Source organism: Mytilus californianus, unplaced genomic scaffold, assembly GCF_021869535.1.
Source record: "Mytilus californianus isolate M0D057914Y unplaced genomic scaffold, xbMytCali1.0.p SCAF_8, whole genome shotgun sequence".
Taxonomy (NCBI): Eukaryota; Metazoa; Mollusca; class Bivalvia; order Mytilida; family Mytilidae; genus Mytilus; species Mytilus californianus.
In genome coordinates this window covers 59,022,763-59,048,579 of record NW_026262734.1, presented here as the reverse complement: position 1 = coordinate 59,048,579, position 25,817 = coordinate 59,022,763, and the positions used below count along the sequence as shown (strand labels likewise).

General features: G+C 32.8%; 1 protein-coding gene across 1 annotated transcript in view; it reads right to left on the bottom strand.

The window, feature by feature from the left end:
• The window catches only part of LOC127712814 (collagen alpha-1(XII) chain-like), an 88,495-nt gene that overhangs the window by 56,859 nt on the left and 5,819 nt on the right, over positions 1-25,817 (bottom strand). Inside the window, exons 4-9 of the mRNA XM_052219423.1 lie at positions 25,184-25,753; positions 23,826-23,855; positions 21,416-21,481; positions 19,906-19,953; positions 17,286-17,351; positions 16,446-16,499 (exon numbers count right to left, since the gene is read on the bottom strand). Of these exons, the coding sequence (XP_052075383.1) occupies positions 16,446-16,499; positions 17,286-17,351; positions 19,906-19,953; positions 21,416-21,481; positions 23,826-23,855; positions 25,184-25,753 (834 nt within the window). The remainder of the gene's footprint in view (positions 1-16,445; positions 16,500-17,285; positions 17,352-19,905; positions 19,954-21,415; positions 21,482-23,825; positions 23,856-25,183; positions 25,754-25,817) is intronic.

Here is a 25,817-nt window from a genome sequence, read left to right as displayed (position 1 = left end):
TTTTACATAATTTTATCATTTCTTCAATTGATCTTTTGAAATTGTCGTGCCTGTAAAAGTTTGCACTTTTACTCACATTGTATCTATTTTTCTGTTCTATTTTACAATAAAGGCATGCAAAATTTGCATTGGCCGCATTTAAACCGAGTGAAATCAATAAAAACTTCATATCCCCTCCTTGAAATAACTCTTATAAGTATTTTTGGCCACTCGAAGACTGATATGGGATATAGCCAATTTCATTTCTCTTTGCCAAAAGACTGTTTATGTCTTTGAAAATATCTGATAAGGATTCTTGTATTGATATGAAGTCTTCCTTCCCACCAACAATAGCGAGTGTATGTTGCCCAGACACGGACATGACCTCCTCGCCGCTGTTCAAAACAGCCAGCGATAAAACCAAAAAGTTTGACATTCGGGACATTTAAGCACCATCTTCTGCAAATTTTATTTGAATGACAGGTATCTCTAAGCCCTCTATATCATGTCTAGTAAGGAGTCTATCTAGAGTTTCTTTCAACGTGAGTTGAGCACCCGGACTTTTACCAGGGGTCTGAGTTATAGTGCACATGTCATTGATATCCTGACGACATTGTTTTATCAAGTACGATCTTGGAAGTCCGTCATTATACACACACAAGTTCATGATAAGCATCGTCAGAAACACCAAGAATATACAAAAGACTTTTTACCTTATCTTGCTCCGTCTCTGGCAGCTGATCATACCTGCCAACAGGTTTTGTGTTTTTTAAGAGGTCATGCGTAGAACCTGCTGAGTCGACTACCTTTAACTCTTGTAAATCAACCCAAAACGATTTAGCAAACCATAGAGCCTTGTTTACCTTCTCCTTAAGAATACTTATCTTTTTATTTGACTGTTTCCTGCTTTTACACTCTGGTATTGTCTTACCTTTATTTACTAGAGGGCTTTGTAAGTTTTCAATGTAATTATTTAAGGCTGTATTTGCCTCTTCATACAACCTCAAATTTTTCTGATAGTCATCAGACTTTAATTTGAGAGAGTTTAATTGTTTTTCTTTTGTCAAAAGTTCTGCATATAACGAGTTCAGCTTACCATTATAGATTTTACGTTCTTCCGCCAATAATTCACTCTTAGAACAAATTTATCATAAAACACGTGCAAATGTACATTTTCCCGTGGAAAAGCGTCCCGCCCTCGCCCACCTGTTACACGGCTAGCTTTGAGTTGTGTTTTCCGGACAAATGAAAAAAACCTTGATTCAAATGGAACACAGTTTTCTTTAATCGGAAGAACACTCTTTTTCAAATTATCATTAATTATGTTTATCGGCGAAATATTTGTCTCACTGTAAATGCTGTGTATTTTCAGAACTGTTCCCCTATCTAGAAGGAGTGTGAATCCATGTTTGTTTTTGTGTGGATTGTTCAACGTTTTGCGTTTCTATTGTAGTGTCAATTACTTAATTTAGGTAATGATGTAAAGTTAGTGTTTTTATTAATTTGAAAAACCATTTTCACTGAAAAGGTTTATTTAAATGACAATTTTCACTACTTCCCTCTTTGTGCCGAATTCAATTTTAACAAACTCTTTTGGCCTTTGCTTGCATAACATAAAAGAATCAGCTCCTTGAACTTCAAACTGTTTTTTTGTCCACCGAAGAATTGGTTTTACAAAAATTGGAAACTTGATCTTCCTACATTCCCCTTGGTTTGAATAAAAAACAACATACCAGCAATTAGGAAACAATAAATTATCGAAGTCTGATTTCATATTATAAACAATCAGGTTAAGCCTTCAAAATATTTCTAAAAATGTTATGTTTAATTTCAATATAGAAATGCGAGCCAGTTCTTCTATGCAGTATATCTTAAAAGACAGCCAAAATGTTGTCACTGGCGTCTTGTAGTAGATTCTGTGGCAGTGGTTGTGTTGGTTCTCTCGGAATTCTTGAATCAAACAGGCAGGTAAATGATCAGCCGGCTCCCACGTGCACTCATAGGAAGAAAATCCAACCAATTTCACTAAGTACTCCTCACACTAAGAAAAGAAAAAAAAGTATCTCTATCTATTATTTAATGAATTATCTTTGATATGATTAATGATTTTTTTATCCAGTAATTGGCCAACTATTGAACAAATAACAGGTATACAAATAAATTTTTGCTTTATTTTTAATTGTACAAATAAAGTCTACTGTTACCCCCGCTTCCATGTTGAGCAAGCTGTAATATGGATATTTCTTTTTCTTTACCAGTTCATTTTGGGGTCCTCTTCGCGGTCCGCGTTTAAACTATGTCGATTTCTTTGAGAAATTAGAGACAATGATTTAGATTTTAATAACTAAAGTTTCAAGTGTTTGGAGTAAAGTACAGGATGAAATCAACATATGTACATTGTATATATATATATACTGACGGACTTTAAAAACGCAACACTTGATTATTCTGGTTTTTTTTATTACCATTTTCAAATATGCAATGTTTGTAAAATAAATATATAATCATAAATTTTATTCATTTCTTTAATGCCTAAAACAAAGTTTTGCAGTTCGAAAGTTGAATTGATGACGTCATTTTTAATGTTCAAATCATGTGGTATGCACTGAAACCCTGGTTTTCCCCTTATTAGTAGATGTGTGACCGTCAAAGGCAATGACTGCCGGTCATTAACGCCAAAATGAATGTCAGAAAGGTCAACCAAGTCTGATGGGTATGTTTTGAGTTCTGTTTTGTACCTTCTGATTTGTTCTCTGTCCCATGCATTACAGTGTCTTTTGGCAATAAAGCGGTTAAAAATTTAGGGCTTTAAAAGTTTTTCTGCACACGATTCTTTGGCATTTCAGTTTATGGGAAACATTTTTGGCATGAATCTGTCTGCCATGGCATTCGGTGACTAGCTAGATTAGCAGTTGACGTTGCGGCCGTAAACATGTCTATCAAATAACGTTGCATAATCCAATTGTATTGACGTGGTGTTGTCACTGCATGTTAATCTGGTCATGGATGGTCATCAACAAATTCCGTCTGCCTGTAACAGTGTTAATTATTGTAAGGACAGTAAGACGAGTTTCTGACGTGAAATTTTCTGGAAACAGCACGTTCACGTATTCCTGCCTGCAATATTCTGACGGTTTGATTCAGATTTTCATTGCTCAGTCTCGTCAATATGGAGATGCAACAATTTTTTAATGATTCAAGTGTGGGTATGGATAGAAAAAATTGTTTCACGAAAAAAAAATCTTCAAAAAATCAATAATGGGTTCCAAATTTTGTTTAAAGAAATTTGTGCGACATCAATTATCCAGTATGTTCAATCACCTCAGGAAATCAGGTATTGAATTTTTCTAAACAAAAAGAAATATGGTAAGCTTGAATAGTGGTTCTATGATGATCAATCATGATTTGGTAAAGAAAATCACAAAAATATGTGTTGCGTTTTTAAAGTCCGTCAGTATACATGTATATTTATCAATTGCCTAAATATAAATCAATGAAGATTTTTGCTATTTTCTAAAATGTAGGTAAAAGTGACAAGTCATTATGCTTCCTCTCAAACTTTAAATTCTATAGTAAACACGTATGAGGTATATACGTAGATGAAGAATGAAATATTGGAAGATAGCTACTGGTAGGTCATAAATTTTATGGAAACATTACAAGCAACAATTGGCTAGCTTTTAAATGCTTTTTTTTCTGAAGTTGAACTAGCATGCTAAATTCATGCCAGCGCATCGGACTAGTACAAAGTAGGGTAAATATTTTTATTACATTAACCTGTTCTCGTCCTGAATATGCATATTAATTTGTAGCTGGACGTTGAGTAGCCACCCATCATCATTATCGTGATCATCCCTTGTAAAAAAAGAAACGGATGTCCTGGACTCAACTTATTACAATACGCTATTCGTTAACAACAATGCACACGCATACTTTTTAAGTTTTCACTCATTAAGAAAAATCTTCTGATGTGTTTTTTATAGAAAGTATCGATCACAATCGAATTTCAAAATGAGTTGGTACAATCCAATTTATTCCCTTTAAGGCGCCTCCTTGTACCGGCAACCCTTCAGAAGCGAGTTGCTTCCCTTTACATTGATAAATCATTGGTCTATTTCAATTAATGCTTGTAGTTATGAAACATTAATAAATAAGTTTTAACATTCAATAGTCAGCTAGATGTATATTGTCTTTTTAATTGCTTTTTAAAGTTAAATAGCGAGTTTTTTTTTTTAAGTCAGACTCACTCAAGGTCATAATATCAGAACCTGATACAAAACATACAATTTTCAGCTTGCGGCATGCCATTATCCGCTCCACATCATATGTATCAGGTAAAACTGCTCTCGTTTCGACTGTCTCTGCCGCTGTAACAAAAAAGTTTCCGTCGGCAAGCCGCTTAAAATCAATTTTTCTTTTCCGTGTGTTTGGCATGTGGTTTTTTTTTTAGTAAAATAAAAGGGAGATAACTCGCTCGAAGGGGCTTGGTTTACCATAGATCACGTGATTTAGCGAATGAATAAAGTACCCGCAATTTTGCCGTATGCCCATCCAGATCCTCAAAAAGATTTGTGGAATCATGATTTCAGGTTCATACTAATATGATGCTAACATGAATCCTGTCATTAGCCAACTATTTTGTAAAATATCATTTTTTGCTTTAATTACCTTGTACATTAAACCAGAGACATTGTATTACTATGTCTCTGATTAAATTCTCCTGAACGTTATCCCGCTTCAGTCTCAGCAAACGAGCAGCAATGTTAACAGTAGGTTTTACTTTGAAGTCCTCTTCTAGTTCTGCGATTAGTCATGTCAGATTATATAAAAATCAAAGACAATCATTTGAAATTTAAAAAAAAAACTAAACGTAAAAGTGTCCGGGTTAAATTGTTCGATAAAAACAAGCGATCTGCTTTTTTCATCCTGTTTCTAAAAGCTTCATCTTCGCTAGCCAAGGATTACGATCCAGTCCCCTCCTCTTCCCTGGAGAGGAGGGGACTGGATCGTAACCCTTGGCTAGCGAAGATGTAAAAGCTTATACAAATAAACTTTATATTACCCGACAGTGTACATATATTGTGCTGTATTTAGACAATCGCCAATGGCACTTAGCAGGGTTAAAGAACATCCGTTGTTCGACCTGTTAGTCAAATGCGTTTTGTTAAAATATATTTTTTCACTTGTTTGGTCTTTTGGAAAATGTTGTTAGTGCTGTATTTAGACCCCTCTAACAAGAAATTTGTTTCGCATGCACACGTATAAAAATTGCGGTTTTTATCCAACGCAATCATAGGTTTGAACATTGTTTTCAATCTAGACTTTCATATATATATATATTGTTTTCTGTTTGGTATTAAATTTATAGTTAAGATCCATTTATTACACCTTGTGATCCGTTTATTTGGCAATCGCCAATGGCAGTCAGCAGGATTTAAGAACATTTGTTGTTCGACCTGTTAGTCAAATGCGTTTTGTTTAAATAGACTTTTTCACTCTTTTGGTCTTTTGGAAAATGTTGTTTGTGTTGTATTTAGACCCCTCTAACAAGAAATTTGTTTTGCATGCACACGTATAAAAATTGCGGTTTTTATCCAACGCAATCATAGGTTTGAACGTTGTTTTCAATTTAGATTTGTTTATATTTTTTCGTTTGGGCTTGTATTATATTTGCCTTCGGGTTTATATGATCCGTTCATCCTATTTTGACTCCTCAAAATTCAAGAGTCTATCCTAAATTGAGGTAAATTATGTGGCCTTCCAATAACCGTTTCGATTCCTAACATCACTGAAGAGACATTAATTGTCGAAATCCGGATATGGTGTACAAAACATCTTTGCACCTTTGTCTGCGGTATACCATGGCCATCTTTGCCGCAAGTTTATTGTTTTCTGTTTGGTATTAAATTTATAGTTAAGATCCATTTATTACACCTTGTGATCCGTTTATTTGGCAATCGCCAATGGCAGTCAGCAGGATTTAAGAACATTTGTTGTTCGACCTGTTAGTCAAATGCGTTTTGTTAAAATATACTTTTTCACTCTTTTGGTCTTTTGGAAAATGTTGTTTGTGCTGTATTTAGACCCCTCTAACAAGAAATTTGTTTTGCATGCACACGTATAAAAATTGCGGTTTTTATCCAACGCAATCATAGGTTTGAACGTTGTTTTCAATTTAGATTTGTATATATATATATAACAGCATATACTACCAAACCAAATAGATAGAGGAAAACGCATTTTCGTACACATGTTCATCCACAACAGGCTAATTCTTCATTCCCATGTCAATTTAATATAAAAATTCTAAATCAAATTGAATTAAAATTATGTGTTTTCTTTATGAAGTATGTCAGTGGGTTCTATAATATGAGTGCAACAAATCGAAAAGACGTTTTTCCAAAAAAAGTGTTCTAATTGATGGAATTATTATATCTAATATTATACTTGATTTTATAGTGACAAGATCATTCCTTCTTTGAGGAATTAAGCTGTTTATGATTTTGAAAGTCTCTATAACGCTGTCGCTATCGTGCGTCTAGTTTTAAAAGGGGACATTTGAGCTACACCCATCATCTATTATAATCTGATAAAGAATCGTTGTATATAATTTAAGAGCTCATTCCTGGATTTTTTCTATTCCATTTACATTTAATTTACAAAAATGCCAGAATATATAGTAGACAAACTTAAAATTTGAAAGTATAGAAAGTTTTGAGAAATTGTTAATTTATTTAGTTTTTTATTAAATTACCACAAATTCTTTTTAAAACGTCTATTTTTTGTGATGCCTTTCTAGATAAATTAAATATTTGGACATGAAAATCAAAATTTAAGCCAAGGTTTTTATACTGGTGTATTTGGTAATATACAAATGGCGATAAAAACAATTGGTATTTTTCAAAGATTATACTTGATAGTCAAGTCATGTGATACCTGATTTTCAAAACCAATAAGTTCAATACACAATTGGTGCAATTGTAATCAAATACATGAAATGAATTTGAACACGATAATGATTTTTGCAATCGCTATTTAAAAAAAAAAAGTTCAAAACGTTATGTACATTAACCGCGCGTAACGTCGCACGATGTAGTCCCGACATTTCAGAGAGGAATATGAAGATTTGTTCAATGAGACGTGGGATAGTCACAACCAATCAAATATTGATTAAACTATCAATATGTATAAACAGTGGAATAATACCTTTTGTTAAACGTTTACATTTCAGAAGGTAGAAAACCTGGATACTTCAACCCTTGTATACAGATACCTTATGTTCTGAAGTTTTCCTCTGTATCATGGATTATCCACAAGAGTTTGGATTGGGGGTCCATCATTTCTGTATTCTTTAATTTTTTAGGTCATTTTTCTCTATACTTTATGTTTTTGCCCATCATTCTCTTTTCTTTATATTTTAGCACCTCATTATTCTCTATTCTTTAATGTTTGGTCCATTTTTCTCTATTCTTTACACTTTAATTCTGCCCATTATTCTCTGTTCTATAAATCCCCATCCACACCCTTATCTAATTTTCATTGTTCAGACTTCTTTAAAAAAACAACTGTATAATTAATTTATGACATACATTTAATTCTCACATACATATGACATACTGATATAGATGATCTCACTGTAATTTTGTCAAAAACTCACTGAGCTGACCGCACTTACCTGCGTGAGAAAAGTCATTATGATGTCATTTTAAATTACATTTGTCTGAGAAATGAACGAGACAAGCTCTCATTTAGTTTATATGGGATGACATTCTCCTACTTAACAAACCAAAATTACAGATTGACAATAAGATGATGAAAAGCCGACCTACCCTATCTGTATCGTTTACATTTTGTACCAGAAAAGCTCAACAGGAAGTGCCAGTAAAGTTTTTTCTCGCTTAACCATTTGGTTAGATTTGATGGTTTACCAGGCGTGATATTGAATGATTAGAAGACGTCTTTACACTAAATCCATTGGATGTTGGATGTGTACGGATTGATAATTTAGTTTTAGATGCATGATTTTTTTTTTTATTAGTTGTTAGTGGCTTTGAACTAGCTGTTAGTAACTGCGAGTACTCTCAGATCTGTACTTGGTGTCTTTTTGTTGTTTGGATGTACAAGTACCCGGCCACGTCCACTTGTATTTGTAGTATTTGTATTTTTATCCATTTGATGAGTTAAGCCTCTTTCAACTGATTTTTATAGTTCGTTCTTATGTTGTACTGTTACACCACTGTCCCAGGTTAGGGGGAGGGTTGGGATTCTGTATGTATGTGCCTGTCCCAAGTAAGGAGCCTGTAATTCAGTGGTTGTCGTTTGTTTATGTGTTACATATTTGTTTTCCGTTCATTTTTTGTACATAAATTAGGCCGTTAGTTTTCTCGTTTGAATTGTTTTACATTGTCATTTCGGGGCCTTTTATAGCTGACTGTGCGGTATGGGCTTTGCTCATTGTTGAAGGCCGTACGGTGACCTATAGTTGTTAATTTCTGTGTCATTTGGTCTCTTGTGGAGAGTTGTCTCATTGGCAATCATACCACATCTTCTTTTTTATATGTCAGTCTGATAGGGTTCATCCGATCTTGGTATCATTTTCATGGTTCATTGCTCAACGTTAAGTTTTCGTGGTAATGTTTATATCTCTGATACTCACGATAAGAAATAAATAAAATACATTTGGAATATTGAATTTATATATGTTTTATATATTTTCAGCGTACATAAGCAACGTTATGGCAATCGTATTACATCTCTACTTACATCATTTTATTATTTTGTCTCCTGTATTTTGGACCTTCTATTGTTTAATTTGATGATAGATTTCTATATAATTTCCGTAAATAAGAAATCTATTCGGTTTTTTTTTAGTAAAAGTTTTTAGTTTATGATTTTGTACACATACTTCTGGCACAAACCAAGAGCTAAAACATCAATTAGCTTCACTATCTTCAATATGTTAACTACAATTGTTCATTCTTAATACACGTAGAGCTATAAACACATCAAGGACTTAATAGGTCAACTTCGCACATTTTGTAAAAAAAGTATTTACAACAATATCGAACTCCTACCGTGTAAGTTCAAAAAGGGGGAAGTCCACAAAACCTGTCAAAATCAAACGTTATAATATATTAGCGTTTAGAACTAACTGAAAACAGCTGTCATATTCCTGTACTTGGTATATGCATTTTTCACAGCAAATGATAGTTTAAACCTGGTTTTATAGTTATCTTATTAAAAAATAACCTAAGACCTGTATGACAGTTATTTATAGTTCCGTCACGTATATTGACAAAAATGGGTGAGCAACCCAAACAGATATAATTGGTTAATGTGCCAATAATTGGGACCCAGTAGTCATAACATAAACATCTTTTGTTTCCTATTCTGACATCGGACTCGGACTTCTCTTGAACTGAGTTTTACTGTGCGTACTGTTGTGCGTTTGTTTTTTCTACATTGGCTAGAGCTATAGGGGGAGGGTTGAGATCTCAAAAAACATGTTTAACCCCGCCGCATTTTTGCGCCTGTCCCAAGTCAGGAGCCTCTGGCCTTTGTTAGTCTTGTATCATTTTTAATTTTAGTTTCTTGTGTATAATTTGGAGTTTAGTATGACGTCCATTATCACTGAACTAGTATACATATTTGTTTAGGGGCCAGCTGAAGGACGCCTCCGGGTGCGGGAGTTTCTCGCTGCATTGAAGACCCATTGGTGGCCTTCAGCTGTTGTCTGCTCTATGGTCGGGTTGTTGTCTCTTTGACACATTCCCTATTTCCATTCTCAATTTTATCACAGAGATACAACAAAACTGATTAAAAAATTCAAACAAAATACAAATGAATATGACAAAGACGCAGACAAAAAAGTTATTGCAGTTGATAGTTAATCCGCTGAAACAGCTAAGACGACAACAAAACAGTTTGTGTAGTTGATAGTACACACAGTACTAGTCACAAAACTTAATATTTTCGGTGATATTTTTTTTCGTAAAGCCATTGCCATCGAACTGTTTGGCGATTTATATTTTCGACTTTCTAGCCTTGTTGATATATCCAAATAAGAAGAGAAAAAAAATAACGTATGCGCAACGATATTTATATGCGTTATTTAAGAAATAATTCATGAAAGTGTGACAGGGGAAAAAGCAGCTTCGTTTATCATTTTGGACTTTAATATAAAATTCTCAATTTTGATATTTTGGACTTTAATTCTCTGTGTTTCACAATTCTTTTTAATTTATGTTTTCGTTTCTATTTACATTTCATATCCAGGACTTAAATCAACATGCTTTGATGTGCAATTTAATTCTCAGTTTGGACATTGAGTGACATGTTTTACTATGTTAACTAATTAGTGACAGTTTACCTTTTTCATAATTATATGTTTTTAAATATCATAATCAGATTAGTAAATTAACTTTATTCTTCAAGTTCTAAAAATAGTTTAATCTTTGAACAATATTACTCAAATTAATTGTTATTTGTTTTGTTTATTCTTGTCATTTCAATTGTGTATAAATACTTGTTTATAATGTTGATAAGCAAGATTTGGACTCAGGACTTTACACTGAACACAGTCCATCTGTAATAACAGTATTCCATGCTGAATTATTGATTTATTCATCGCTAGTTCCAGAGTCTCAAGAGTTAGTTTTCACCAGAGTTTCAGTCTCAGAAGTGTCATTGCTATTCAGAGCAATCGTTCGTTGTGTGATCAGGTGCATCACACAGTTTCAGTAACAAGAGGCCATTCAGTCAGGCTCTTGCTTCACAACCCTACAAGTCACCCAGTTTCCCCGGTGACAAATCCATAGATTTGTTGGAAATGTACACATGGCCTTGGCCGTGATATTCAAATTTCATCCTGAGCGTTAGCAACAAATCTATAGCTTCCATGAATCATTTCGATTCTAATAGGACAAATACGGTCATTAAAAAACTGAAGCGAGGGTGGGTGTGCCGTGTGTTTGGCTGTTCTTTTTTACTCCCTGTTAGATAAAGCTTAAACATTCTAATAAATCTGTAGCTTGCATGAATTATTTCGTAAACAACCGCTAAAAAAAATGTGCTTAATTCTTTTAATTCTCAAACCCAACATTTGTCAATTTTAATTTACATGTTTTCTCATAAGCTACCGTCAAATCCAAAGTTGACGTTTCGTAACTAAAGAGAGCTAGCCGCCATGTTGACTTGCTGAAATCAGTAAATATGCGAATGATGCAATAAAATAGAAAATAAAACAACATCTACCTCAAAAATCCATTTTAATGTTATATTATTCGAAATTCGATGGTTCACGTAACGGAAAAACCTTCAGCTTTAGCGTTTTCATTTGTATGACGTCATGTTTTGAAATGACTTAAATGCGCCAAAAGCATTAATGGACTTTCGCAGAATTTTATTTTATTTTGATTTTGTATATTTCTCCGATTTCTAGTGCATTATTTTTTTTTTGTTATGCATCCGAATAAGAATAAAAGTTCTGTAGTCTTTTTTCAATTGCAATTTTTAAAACAATAAAATCGGCACAGCGTTTGCAAATAGGTTCCAATACATGTGGATTTACGAGGGAGGTATATTGTAACATCCATTATTATGTATATCTCTGAGTCTGCGCTAAGTATAGATATATCGAGTATTTTATCACGGTGTTGTTTACAAAGCGAAAGCAGCACGTCATATTAGAATATAATTTAATTGCTAGAATGGGCATTGGTCGGGACCTTTTATAGCCGACTTTACGGTATGGGTTTTTCTGATTGTTGAAGGCCGTACGGTTGCCTATAATTGCTTACTTCCACATCATTTGAACTTTATTGGATAGTTGTCATACCACATCTCCTTATTTTTATATTGGGTAAATAAATCGCAGTATTCAATACTATATAGGCAATTAGTAACCTTTCAACATGGTAAAAGTTTGACAAAATGTCCGACCGAGAATATATTTAGAAAAGTATGTGATATGGCTTGTATTCAGACAATATTTTGTTGATTCTCATTCTTTATTTACTATTAGCTAAATGTATGGTAACCATCAAAGAAAAAAGTTTTCCTCCTCTTCATAGTCTCGTTTATTTGGTCCTGGTGGTTTATTTGCACTTGAATCTATAAAAACAGAAGAAGAAAAACATAACAAAGCTATCAAATTTATTCACATTTATGTATTTAAGAGAAATAAAACAAAAGCTATCTTTCGGAATGTTTTGTCTGTAATGCTTTTCAATTCGTGCTTTTTTTTTTTTTTTAGCTTTTTTTATTTGAGCGTCACTGATGAGTCCTTTGTAGACGAAACGCGTGTCTGGCATACATAATTATGAACCTGGGATCTTTGATGAGTTATTTTTACACATACAAAAATCAGTATTTGTGTTTGTAGATTTTTATATGTCACACTTTTGATTCCTGGAATATTTTCAAAAGCGTACTAGACCACGTTGTTATTGGCTGACAATCGTCATTAACAATAGAAATTCAATCAATGATGTGACACTATTTCCATTTTATAGTACGAACAATGCAATTACCCATAGTCCTTTAGTTTCTGAAACGGCGAACTTTGCAAAGGACTTGCATTCGCATGATATTGGTCATTAAATTTAAACATAAGGAATGAACATGTATTATTGTGCAAAAAATCGGTAATATTTTGAATAATTTGACATTAATTTTTCTGAATTATTCTAATTTAACCATTTAATATATACTTGAATGAAAATACACAAAACTTATTAAAAGAAGAAATCATATTTTCACATAAATATTTGATACTCTGACTTTTCGAGGAATACTTAAGTGCGCGTTGTCATCCATAATAATAGTAGAATAATTAGTTTGCCCTAAAAGGAGTAAAACTATGATTATTATGGTATTACCTGCTGTTGTGCAAAGTCCACAAAACAGTTCGCAATTATCCTCTCTAAAGAGTCTGTAAAGTGGGTTTGTGCAGAGATCTGCATCATACTCATTACAGTTAGATATTTTGTCTACACATGGTGGTGGTGGTGTATTGACTGAAATATATATCAAGTCCTTATTATAATACATTTGGATATTTTGCATAAATAGTTATCCTTTCAGGGTGCTCTTTTTTTTTATTATTATATTACTTGATCCTTTAACAACATGTATTTTTTTTATCTTACGATTTTATTCTTGAGAAATAAAAGTAGATTTGACTGAAGACAGGCGAAAAGAAACTTACAATAAAAATCAGCACATGATAAGCTATTATCTCTAGAAAACCGATAATAGATAATAAAAAAAAAACATACACAGTTAAGATAGACAATAATAAAAAAGGAACCCGAATAAAATCATGTTCGCTGTTACTGAAAGCAAGATCAAAGTATATACTACTTTGTTCAATCACGCCGTCTTATATTATATTATCAAGTTGAACATCTGTATATATTATGATTTTTTAAAATGCTCAGAATAAAATTGTTCAATTTTCGACACAGACAAGTACAATAAACAAAGGAGTCTTGTTTCAAACTATAAATAATGGAATTGATGTTTATCCTCCTTCATACAAGTCTCTCTAATTAAGAATGTTCGCTTGTCATGTTTTGGAATTTTTGTCAGATTTTCGGAATCCTCTGGTTTTATCCATTTGAGTGCTGTAAAAACATGTGCCCACTAACCCCATTTTTCTTTTTATAAATCTTTTACATGTATAACTATAAGCCATCTGTAAAAGTCTTATAAAATATTTGTTACTTTTTAATAGTGTTTGAAAACTTAAACTTGTCAATGATAAAGCTATGAAAAATCAAGAGAGAACATTTTCCCGCCAAAATTTCAATGGCTAATGTCTCGAAAACAAGCACACGGACCTATATTTTTTTTCGCTCTTTTTGTTCCTTTATTAATCCCCTATCAATATATACTATTGTTATGAAAAGCTATTTATTTTGAAACTGAGTAGCGAACTTCCTCAAGCAATACGCTTAATTGTAACCTTTATCATGAATTCTTTTGAGCCAAAAACTTTGCAAGGATAGTACATTCATACATAAACAAAGCACTATGCCTTCCATTAAAATCGCTAAGGAGTTTGTTTTGTTGACCGTCAACCAAATTCGTTGCTCGTGTTTTGTCGGTTTTTCTTTCCCTGTTTTGTTTAATATGCCACTCCACTGTTGTGATATTTCTATTTCTAATTTATATACTGATAACTTACCAACACAAAAACCACAATATGCCCGGCATCTAACACTTGCCCAAGGGTGGTAACTACTATTGTCAGGGCAAATCCTTTCTGCCGGATACGGGCGACAGTTGATTAAATCTCTACAGTCTGAAACACGGAAACAGGGTTTGATAAAGTAATCCCATGAATAAATCTAGAAGTAGGTTGTATTTCAATAAGACAGCAACCCAACAAATAAGATAATAAAAAAAAAAACACTTCGAGCGGGGGCAGCATTCAGTATTGAACAAGAAACGGGTGCTTATACAATATGCCATTCTCAGGATGATTCCGAGTCTGTCAAAACTGTGATTTTAAAAGTTAGAGGGAAATTTGTAAAAGTTGTGATAAAATTAAATCAAAGATCTGTCGTCAAAACCAAATTATCGACAAAAAACAATACAAAAGCACTAGAATATGACATAAGACAACCTCAAGTAAGGTTCAGGAACATGAAACTGTGGTGGGGTTTTAACTTTGGTTTTTTTTATAGATCTGAAGCCTCCCCATATTTATTTTTTCTTATTATGCATGTTTACATGAAATATAATATGGTCTTTTGATTTTTGATCGTTTGTCTTTCTTTGGATGATAAATATTTCATGCATATTCATGAGGAGTATTAAAAGATTAACAATAAATCCGATTGGTAGGTACTGCAAAGTTAATGGACGGAGATAAAATCTGGAAAATTGGAACGAAAAAGTGAAAAATAGAGTATGGTGGATACAGGCAGAAATTTTGCATGGCAACATGTTACATACAGACAACTTAACAAGTTATTGCAAAGGTTATTTCACATTTATATGACAAGGAACGCTTTCTATCTACTTTGGGTATGGGATTTAATGTTCGAATTCAAACTTGACGTTTGAGCGTATTTACAGACCCTGCAAGACAACCGGATGTTTCCCTGCGAGGATTTGACTACAAGACGAGAGCAGTCCTGATGGGCATATTTCTTTGGTCCATGTGGTCTTTTGAAAGTTATGAGGTGGTATGGTCGTTTGTTACGTTTAAGGTTCATGTTTACTCTGGGCCAAATAAACATGATCTGTTATCGGGTTAACATGATGCCATTGCCCTGCAAGTGCATAATCACAAATCCAAAATAATAACCAGCTATGAAAAGTTTTGGGAAATGAGTTTTGTTCAATATGTGTGTATATCTATTCAAAGCATTTAGAGTTTATGCGTTTTGCCCGCATGTTTGCCAATCTGTATTTTGCACTTCAGAAATGCGAAGTCCTTTTAGATTAGTACTTTACTATTTGATTGACTATGTTTTTCTCTTTTTAGACAATAAATCAATGTTGATAACGAAAGAGTGTCAGACAAAAACATGAATTCAGTATATCATACTCAAAGACCACACTGGAAGCATAATACAAAATTTAGAGAAATTCATAATATTCGAGGTGCAATTGGTCTTTCATAAAGACAAAAAGAAGTGATTTGATAATGATTGCCAATGAGACAACTACCACAACAAACTGTAAACATCAGTTAAGAAATAACACCGCAAAGTATCATTCTAAGAAAATCGCAGTTACTAAAAGCTAGTTCAATGCCAATTGGAACAAATAAACAAAACATGTTTTACCAGACTAAAGTATCGTGTGTCTATATAAAAATGAATACAAAGAGACGTGGGTTTAATTCAATAAGACAGCCACCCAATGACACATATAAACAAAAAAACACTAGAGGGAAGCATACAGAATACATTGATAGTACTAAAAAAAGGTTCCAATTTCGACCGGAAGTGGCTGCGTATTTATAAACTCGTGCAGTCAGTACAGCGTTCTCTATAAATGGATTTATCAGCAAGACGATAATAGTCAGGTGGTCATATAACTAAATGCTTTATTTCAGAACCCCTTTATTCCCTTCGTTTTTGAATGGGGTTATCGTTGCTCAATCGATAGATTTCTGTGGAGTGGATTTTGTGGATTGCGTTTTTTGTAGTTTTGTTTTAGTTTTTGTAGTTTCTTCTTCTTGTCAGTCCTTTAATTTTTATAGCTCTTTAGAAACTTTGTTGTTAGTGTTTTAATAAAAGAATTTCGTTAATTTTGTTTGATACCGTACATCTAGCTTTCTTCTGCTTAAAATGATGTCCACTTTTTTCAAATGACATTCAGGAATATGCCAGTTGATTTCCATTCGTTTGATGTGTTTGAGCTTTTGATTTTGCCATTTGATATACTAGTAGGACATTTCGATTTGAATTTGAATTTGAGTTCGGTATTTTTGTCTACTTTTTACATACCCGTATGATTGTAATCTGTAAAATTGTCTGGTGTTAATGTGTCAGGTGTTAATCCTAAAAAAAATAACAGGTAAGAAATAAGACATTAAAACAATTGAATATTTATTTAACAGTCAAATTGTCTTAAAAATAGTGATGCACTTGGATGAAGTTTATATTATAATATAAATCGCAACGATAAAAAAAAAAATGATAACCAACACGGTTTTTCAAAGCAAAATTACTTCTTTCTGTTATCCATGAAAAGTTTTTGTTAATCATGAACAAAAATGTATAAAGGAGGTCTGGATGGGGGTCCAATTTCTGTATTCGTTAATTTTTTGTTCTGTATTTAATTTTTTACCCATTCTCTTATCTTTATACTTTTGTTTTTTAATATTTTCACCCATTATTCTCAATTCGGCGAACCACAATATAGACTCTCATGTATGGATTTTTTTCTCTCAAAAAAGCAGGTTTTTTCCATGAGGCGTATGTCCCCATTGCAAAGCACACCAATATGAAGCATTTTGGAGGAATAAAAGCAAAAATAAATAAAGAGACAACTATTTACCATTTGTCTTTGTTACTATGATATCAATTTCATGAATTGACGAAGCCATTTGCAATAAAAGCTTAACTGAGACCAAAGCTTATAAAAGCACGATGAAATATTACCTTCCTGCAATCTTTAAATGGTAAAGATATCATCTGCAAAGTTAATCCGGTGAGCATATATAACTCACTCATATACATAAGTGTAGTACGAATTATGTTTATATAGTACTATGAAAGACATTACAAATGCAATGTATGCAGTATGCATTTTATAACACAAAATAGCTAAGCAAAAGGATTTACCAGCTTGGGGAAGAGGAGTTTTACCTCCAGATGTGGCAGTTACCGGATTGCTAGTAGATCCACCAACTGAAAAGTAAAATATAATTTTTAAACAATATCATTTTAAATTGTACGAAATCAGTATTAATCAAATGAGTACAGTAATTGTCTGTCCAACATCTCCACCTAAAAAGAAAGAAATTTGCTAAGTTTTCGATATTATCAACAAGCCTCGTGACGTCACAATCCGCTCGAGAGACGCGCGCGGGACCTGAAATAGAATAAAAACTTTCCAATCTAAATATAGATTTGTATACACTGAGCTCACATACTACACAGCTACTTTTGCATAGGTACTATTATTGTACTAAAAATATGCAGTACTGGAAATCTTCTTTTAATATTCAGTGCTATGTTGTTACTTTACAATTATTGTAATATTTAAGTACCTGCATTTTACAGTACTTGATTTGTACTTGAAATTTAAGTACTACAAGTTTTTGGTTACACCGTTACATTTTCTGCATTTTGAAAGTTTGTCTATTTCAAATCTCTTAAAGTTATGATTTTCAAACATGGAATATTGTTGGTATTATTTCTGTACCAAAACTTTAAGTACAAATTAAGTACTGTAAAATACAGGTACCTAAATATTACAATAATTTTAAAGTTAAGAAATTGTACTAAATATTAAAAGTAAATTTCCAGTACTACAGATTTTAAGTACAGAAATAGTACCTATGCAAAAGTAGCAGTGTAGTATATGTATATTTATTATCAAAATCTGCGTATGAATGCAATTTAATGGTTGCATCACAATGTTTGTTTTTGTGTTTGTTAGTCATCCATGGAATTTTATATCGACCTATTAGAACAGATCTTTAGATTGTACATGTATCTGTTAACTTTATTCACATGTTTTGTTCACTGAGAATGATTTTGAGCATATTGCATATATCTGTTTTGTTGAGGTTTTTATCGTCGTACGTTTTCATGAAAATATAATTCTATAACTTATCATTGTTCGTAAACCAATACCACCCTTTTTACCTGAATTGCGACACAATTAAATGAGACCTATCGCTAATTTATTTTCTTGCAATGGACAACAAGACGGTTGCCACTGCTGGAGCAGGAACTGCTTTGCCTTGACAACATAAGTTCACTCCCTTTTAAAAGGGGTTCTTCGTGTTGCTTTGCCATGTTTTTCAGATTTTAATTCCGAGCTATTTTATTTTTCAATATCTGTATTGTCTCTTATGGGTACTGTATCTATCCCTTGTGCTTTTCAAACATTAATATTCTGTCAAGTTTTAGGGTTAGAGAGTCTACATTTATCAATCGTTGATGAATTTATCGATACCTTAAGGATAGACAAAAGACATTTACCAATCTACTATCGTTAATATGTAATCACATGATATTACATGTGTAAAACGGTTGGTGTCACTTGTGGAACAGATATAATTGCTAACCTTTTCAGAGCAATTGACTGCTTTTTCTTTTCTTTTTTTCGGGGGGGGGGGGGGGGGGGGGGGAGGGGTGGGGGAGGGGGATCTTGTTGCTCAATGTTCATGTTTTCCTTTGTTAATTGTATTGTATATTTGTCTACTACTTATTGTTATTGATTGACCCTTTTTTAACCCCCAAACCACATTTCCAATTTTGGTTTATTTAAAAGAATAAAAAATATATTCAACACCACAATTCATTTCACCAGAACCATATAGGTTTGAAAAAACTTTAAAAAATATTTAAAGTAATGATAAATAGTGGAGAAGATACAAAGCAGAGAATCAAAATCCGAAAGTCGCAAAAAACCAACAGACCGTCGTGGTGCTCTTAATTTTTAATATTAAATAAAATTTATCTGCTGTACTTCCGCCATTTGAATGACATACAAAATATGGAAAATGTAACATAGATTCAAAAGTACGTATAGACCCTCCCCCCCAAAAAAAAACCAAAAAAAAAACCCCCAAAAAAACCCTAGAAAAAGGCGTTCTACAGGGGATGTGTCGCCTTTTACACTTTTTTTGGTTTGAGCATCACTTATGAGTCTTTTGCAGACAAATCTGTGTCTTGCGTACACAATATTAATCCTTGTATCTACGATTAGGTTATTCAAAGTTGTGATCTATATATTATTCTTTTCAAGATATTAGACAAAAAGTGCAACAAACCGGCAAAAATAACCACCATCATTTAAGGGCAATAACTCATATGAATAAGGAGAGGACTGATAAACGCTATACTCTAGATGTACTGTTATATGGGTATACTTAAATGAGTTTTTTTTATTTGACTGATTGTTTAAATGTATTATCTATATATTTCAATGATGTAATTGAATATTTGTAATATTCATATTCTATAAGTTGTATTGCTTACGAATAAAAAAAAATTGTTATTATTAAGATTCGCGTTTCGTCTACAAAAGACTCATGAGTGAAGCTAGAATAAAAAAAGTTAAAAGATCAATTAAGATACTAAGATGAAGAACACTGAGGACCCAACATCCCTAAACATAATGCCAAATACAGATAAGAAAATCTATTCCGATTAGACAGGATTTGTAGTGTACTCTATTCTGGGAAAGTAAAAACAAAATAATTAAAACACTCATAGTGCTGATACTCACCACCACCAATTCCAGTACCAGTTCCGGAAGAAACACCACCAGAGACACCTACAATGATATTTTTTCATATGAATATAAGCAGACACGTGTCAACACGTCAACAACACCAACTAATACTTTGGTATATAGTTAAATACTATTTAAACTATGATATCAAAGATGATAAGTAAAATAACAAATTTGGATTGTCAAGTTGATATTTTGGAGAAATTCTTTGCGATTCAGAACGGTACTTTGTTTTGTGTGCTGATCTCGTTTAATAGATTCGTACATAGTTGTTTGATCATAAGATAATATTCTAAAGTAAATTTTGTAACAAAAAAGTTCCATTTTATTCTGTATTTTACTTATAAATGGACTTAGTTTTTCTGCCAGGAAATATTACATTCACTCTGTGGTTAAAGTTTTTGAAATTTTAATAACTTTCTTAAACTATCCTGGATTTCTACCAAACTTTGAAAGAAGCTTGTTTATGATCATAAGATAGTATCCAGAAGTAAATTTTGTAAAAAAATATTCCATTTTTTCCGTATTTTACTTATAAATGGACTTTTTCTGCCAGGAAACATTACATTCACTCTGTGGTGAAAGTTTATGAAATTTTAATAACTTTCTTAAACTATCCTAGATTTCTACCAAACTTGGACAGAATTTTGTTTATGATCATAAGATAGTATCCAGAAGTAAATTTTGTAAAAAAAAAAAATTCATTTTTTCCGTATTTTACTTATAAATGGACTTAGCTTTTCTGCCAGTTAACATTACATTCACTCTGTGGTTAAAGTTTTTAAAATTTTAACAACTTTCTTAAACTATCCTGGATTTGTACCAAACTTGGACAGAAGCTTGTTTATGATTAAAAGCTAGTATCTAGAAGGAAATTTTGTTAAAATTTTGTTCCATTTTTTCCGTATTTTACTTATAAATGGATTTAGTTTTTTCATTCAGTTAATATTACATACAGTCTGCAGTTTAAGTTTTTAAAACATTTATTAGATTCATAAACTATCCTGCATGTTTACCAAACTTGGACAGAAGCCACTTACAACCAAAAGATAGTATAGAGAGGAATATTTTTATCAATTTTTTTCCTCATTTTTGTTGAGCCTGCGATTAACAGCAATAGTAGGCGAGACACTGGGTTCCGCGGAACCCTTACGAATTTTCACTGAACTAGTACACATTTTTGTTAAGGGGCCAGCTGAAGCCCGCCTCCGGGTGCAAGATCTTCTCGCTTTATTGAATACCCACACAGAAGACTGAAATATAATAGTAAACATCTAATTTGGCTTGTTAAACCATTTTATATGCCTTCATGAACTTTTCTTCTGTTTTTAAACAACAACACGCCAGCAATGAAAGCCTCGAGACATAATACAGGGGTTCTGTGGGCGTCACTGCATACAGCAGACGTGTGAGTTGAGTGAAACACAAGACATTTTCATTGACCAACGAATCATTGTAGTTTATGGTTATACTTTACTGATTAATTACTGTAGTTTAAATTTACCAGAAGTTGCACCGCCGCTTGAAGAAGTTGTACTACCGCCTCCAGGTTTAGCAGTTGTAACTTTGCCTAAAGAAAAAAACAAAGTAATGATCGAAGAACATACACAAAAAAATGAAAAAAAAAATGTTTACAAGAGTACCTTTAATTGCCCGTTTATAATGCATAATTCAGATGTATACAAAACATTTCTTTTTTATCAATCACAATCACAAAACAAATACTACATTGACGGTTGTATTTAGTGCATAAAAAGAAACATTAAGACTGTACCATACCAAACGTGGCATATATTTCAGCATTGTTCAGCTAAATTTAGAAAGAACAAACAAACAATATGTAGTGATAATATTACTTTATGATACCCATAGACAGAGAATGTTAGAATAAGAGAGTACCGGGTATTTGTTTTTTAAATGGGGATTACGAACAACTAGTTAATATCCGAAATATAGCAGCTATACAATACGCTAGATTCTAATCGATATCATTCCGTCAAACTATGTGGTTTTATGCTAAGTTATTTTTCCTCATTGGTGCGTTTGTTGAGCATAAAATATATGTCACTACCATGACCAAAGGAATGGATATAATAACTATCTGAGGGTCTGGGTGGGGATCCTTAATTTCTCTATTCTTTAATTTTTAGGCCATTTTTCTCTATACTTTATATTTTTTCCCATTATTCTCTTTTCTTCATATTTTAGCACCTCATTATTCTTTATTCTTTTTTTTTTTGGTCCATTTTTCTCTTTTTTTTAATTTTTTGCCCATTATTCTCTATTCTGTTAACCCCATCCACACCCTCATATCTCGACTACGATAATTGAGATAAGCGATACAATCGTCATGTTCCTGTATGATTGAATAATGTTCATTAGAATACAGAGATGCTTTCTCAATTTCAAAGATCCACATTGAAATTGTTAAGTAAATAATGCAAAAATTCAATAGCTTGACCATAAAACGAGTACACACATCAGATTGTATTACATGTAAAACAACGTTCTGGTAATAGAGATGGTAGGAATCAAACGAATTTTGTAGCCAGCTTACTTATTTAGAAATTAATGTTCAGGCTCGTTAAATATGTTTTGTGTATTAAACTTGACATTCCTCCAATACGGTATTTTGATATTGCTTAATCTTATCATTCGATGTGACTGTTATTTACTCATTCTCATAAGTCAAATTAATACTAATAATTTTTGACTTAATAGCCAGATTATAGAAGTCCAGACGATAACCGTCAAATATATATTCTTTTGAGCGTGTCATACAGACCCTTGTCTTGGCTCCATTTTATTGATGATATTGACACGAAATGGAACGATACTGCAGAACGTCTACAAGATTTCTTAGATCATTGTAATAGGTTCCATCATTCAATTAAATTAACATCTGAATTTTCAAGCGAGAAAATTACGTTTCTCGAAACCACCACATTTGTAAAAAACGGGGTCATGACAACTGATCTTTACACAAAGAAAACTGACAAACATCAGTTTCTCTCTCCGAAAATTGTCATGCGAAACACTGCTCTAGGAGCATTCCTTACAGTCAAGCCATCAGACTATAGCGAATTTGCTCCTCGAAATCCAAACTCAACTACCGTTTGGGACAAATCAGAGAAGAACATAAATCAAGAAGATACGAAAACAAAAATATCACAGACGCTTTCAGTAAAGTCCAAGAAAAAGATCGAAAGATCCTCATGAAATACAAAGATGGGACGACCCGCACATATAGAATCCGTTTGTTATCCATCCAGATTTGACATTTTTTTATCTACCGTCCGCAAGCAGTTGCGTCTTATTGAAAATGACTCTTCCTCAGACTTAATAATCACCGGTCATTTTATGCCAAAGCAAGAAACTGCCTAATCACGAGACAACTCTTTAAGAACAGGACATACTTTTGAAAATATCACCTTTCAAATAATAGAGGTCAACCACAATTGGGACAATCATAGTGAAAATCAGAGAGAGAGAGAGAGTGAGAGATTTTGGATGCATCAGCTACGTACTCTCAAACCTGATGGACTAAATGAGAGAGATGAAAAACAGTTTTATCAAAAACCAAACGAATAAATCCTGAACTTCATACTATTTAATTTACACAATTATTAGTTTTGATTTAATAATTGCAATGTACAATAAGCTGCAAAAATATATTTAAAGGACATGTACGATAAGCTGCAAAAATTCCTTAACAGCATCCGATTTTTACCTAGATGGGTGCACGCGCCTGATGAAGCTAATTTGTTTAGCGAAATATTGCGTGAATATATAAAGTATAACAACTATTTTCATAACTATCATTAGCGTGTTAAAGTTATACTCTTTTGCATTTATATATCATATGAAAACCAGCTTTGCCTGCTGGAATATTAGTTTAAACATTTAGTACATACCAACAGAAGATCCTGTTCCGGCACCAGAAACTGAAGTTAAAGTTATAGTTTTGCCTCAATGTAATGACCATAATACATTTATACAAAATAATGGGTTGAAGGAAGATACAAAAAACATCGTACGAAGTAATTACACAAAAATGGAGATATAGAGACAGTCCATACGGAGTAGAAATATCATGAATTAAGAAATAGTTCTTTCATGCCATGATCTATGCTCATTTTTACATGAGTAGGCATTATATTTGTCAGTATCTTTATACCGAGCGTCAACAAGGTGTAAAATGTTGACAAATATAATGCCTACTCATGTTAAAATAGCATAGACCATAGCATGATAGAATTATTTCGATTCTAGTAGGAAAATTTGGAATTGTTGTACTTCGAAGCGGACCTACAATACTCGGTCAAAAGTCATCCATTTTGATTTGCTGAAGCCAAAACTTTTTAGAAAATCAACCGTTTCACAATAAACAAATGGACAGATACATGCAAACTTACTTTAGAATGATTTTATTTAATTTTCTAGAGAGCAACACCAAAATAATTGTTCAATTTGATTTTCGACGTTGTTAAAACACAGCTCACGTTGCAATTGCAATTGTGACGTCAATCACGTGCACCCCATGTTTTTTTTTGGAATTAGAACATGGCTTTGTTTCCAAAGCGAGAGAAGAACGTCATATAAGAATACAAAACAAAGTATGTCAACATCTTGTTATAATCATCATATATATTAGGTTATTACTTGTTTTCATATCTGATTATTATTGTTGCCTTGTTAAATTAAACTTTTTATTTTGATGAGAAAAACATAGATATAGACTTTTATTATTAAGGAAAGAAATTCGACTCCCTATTTCATCATTTTTGCTCGTTTAACAAGGAATTTATTATAGGAGGGAAAGTTATCCTCATCATGTTAAAACAAAAAGTCACTCGACAGTATTATTTGATGCTTTACCTTAAATATTAACTTATATTGTATTAAGATAAGGTTCTAATTTCAGTCGTTTTTTTGTATCAATATCGACGTAATTGCTTAATATGTTATTTAAAAAAAAAAGAAAAAAAAAAACAACTTAAAACGAACTTGTTCAAATTATGTTGCTACAGTTTGTTTTCTCACCTGTGACAGTAATAGGGATAACAATACAATTCAACAGACAATGCATTTTTGTATACCTATACATGTATTTAGTATCTAAAAGTGACACAACGGAATTTTCTTTACTTGTCAATGATTAGGTGATATATACACCCCATAAAACATGTTAAACTTAAGAAAGCGCTGACAGACAGAAGCAAAAATAAATTATACATGAATTTATCAACGTTATACTGAATTTGCTACTTACCATTATTAATAATTTTACATGCCAGTGCGTGAACTGAACCATAAATCCTTTTCAATGCATTGAAATCATCAACATTTAAAACGTATTGTGGATCAGTTGCAATTACATTGAGCTCATTCTTGTCCACTCCGCTTCCAATGCCTACTGCTATGACAGATATATTCGTCTTATGTAGGGAGTTAGCCTCCTTGATAGTTTGTGCAGGATCAGTTGATCTTCCATCAGTTATTACAACTAAGACATTACGTGCGTCTGGCCGACCGCCAGCCTCGGGTGAGAAGCTGATATCTCTGATAAATGCAAGAGCTGAACTGGTATAAGTACCCCCTGCTATATAGGTCATGTTATTAACTGCAGTAACAATAGAAGATTTGTCTTGGTAATCGCTCAGGTTAAAAGCACTTACTGGTTCATTTGAAAACATTGCAACACTGACTTGTGTGTCATTTGGTCCTATAACAAACCGGGACAAGGACTGTGAAATAAAGTTTTGCTCTTTCTTAAAATTACCAATTCCAACTGAACCTGATGAGTCTAGGAGATAAACAAGATCTGCCTTGTCACGGCACACTGAAAATGTAATTTATATGATGGAATATTCGTTAGAGAAGAGCTCAACATTTAATGTGAGAGC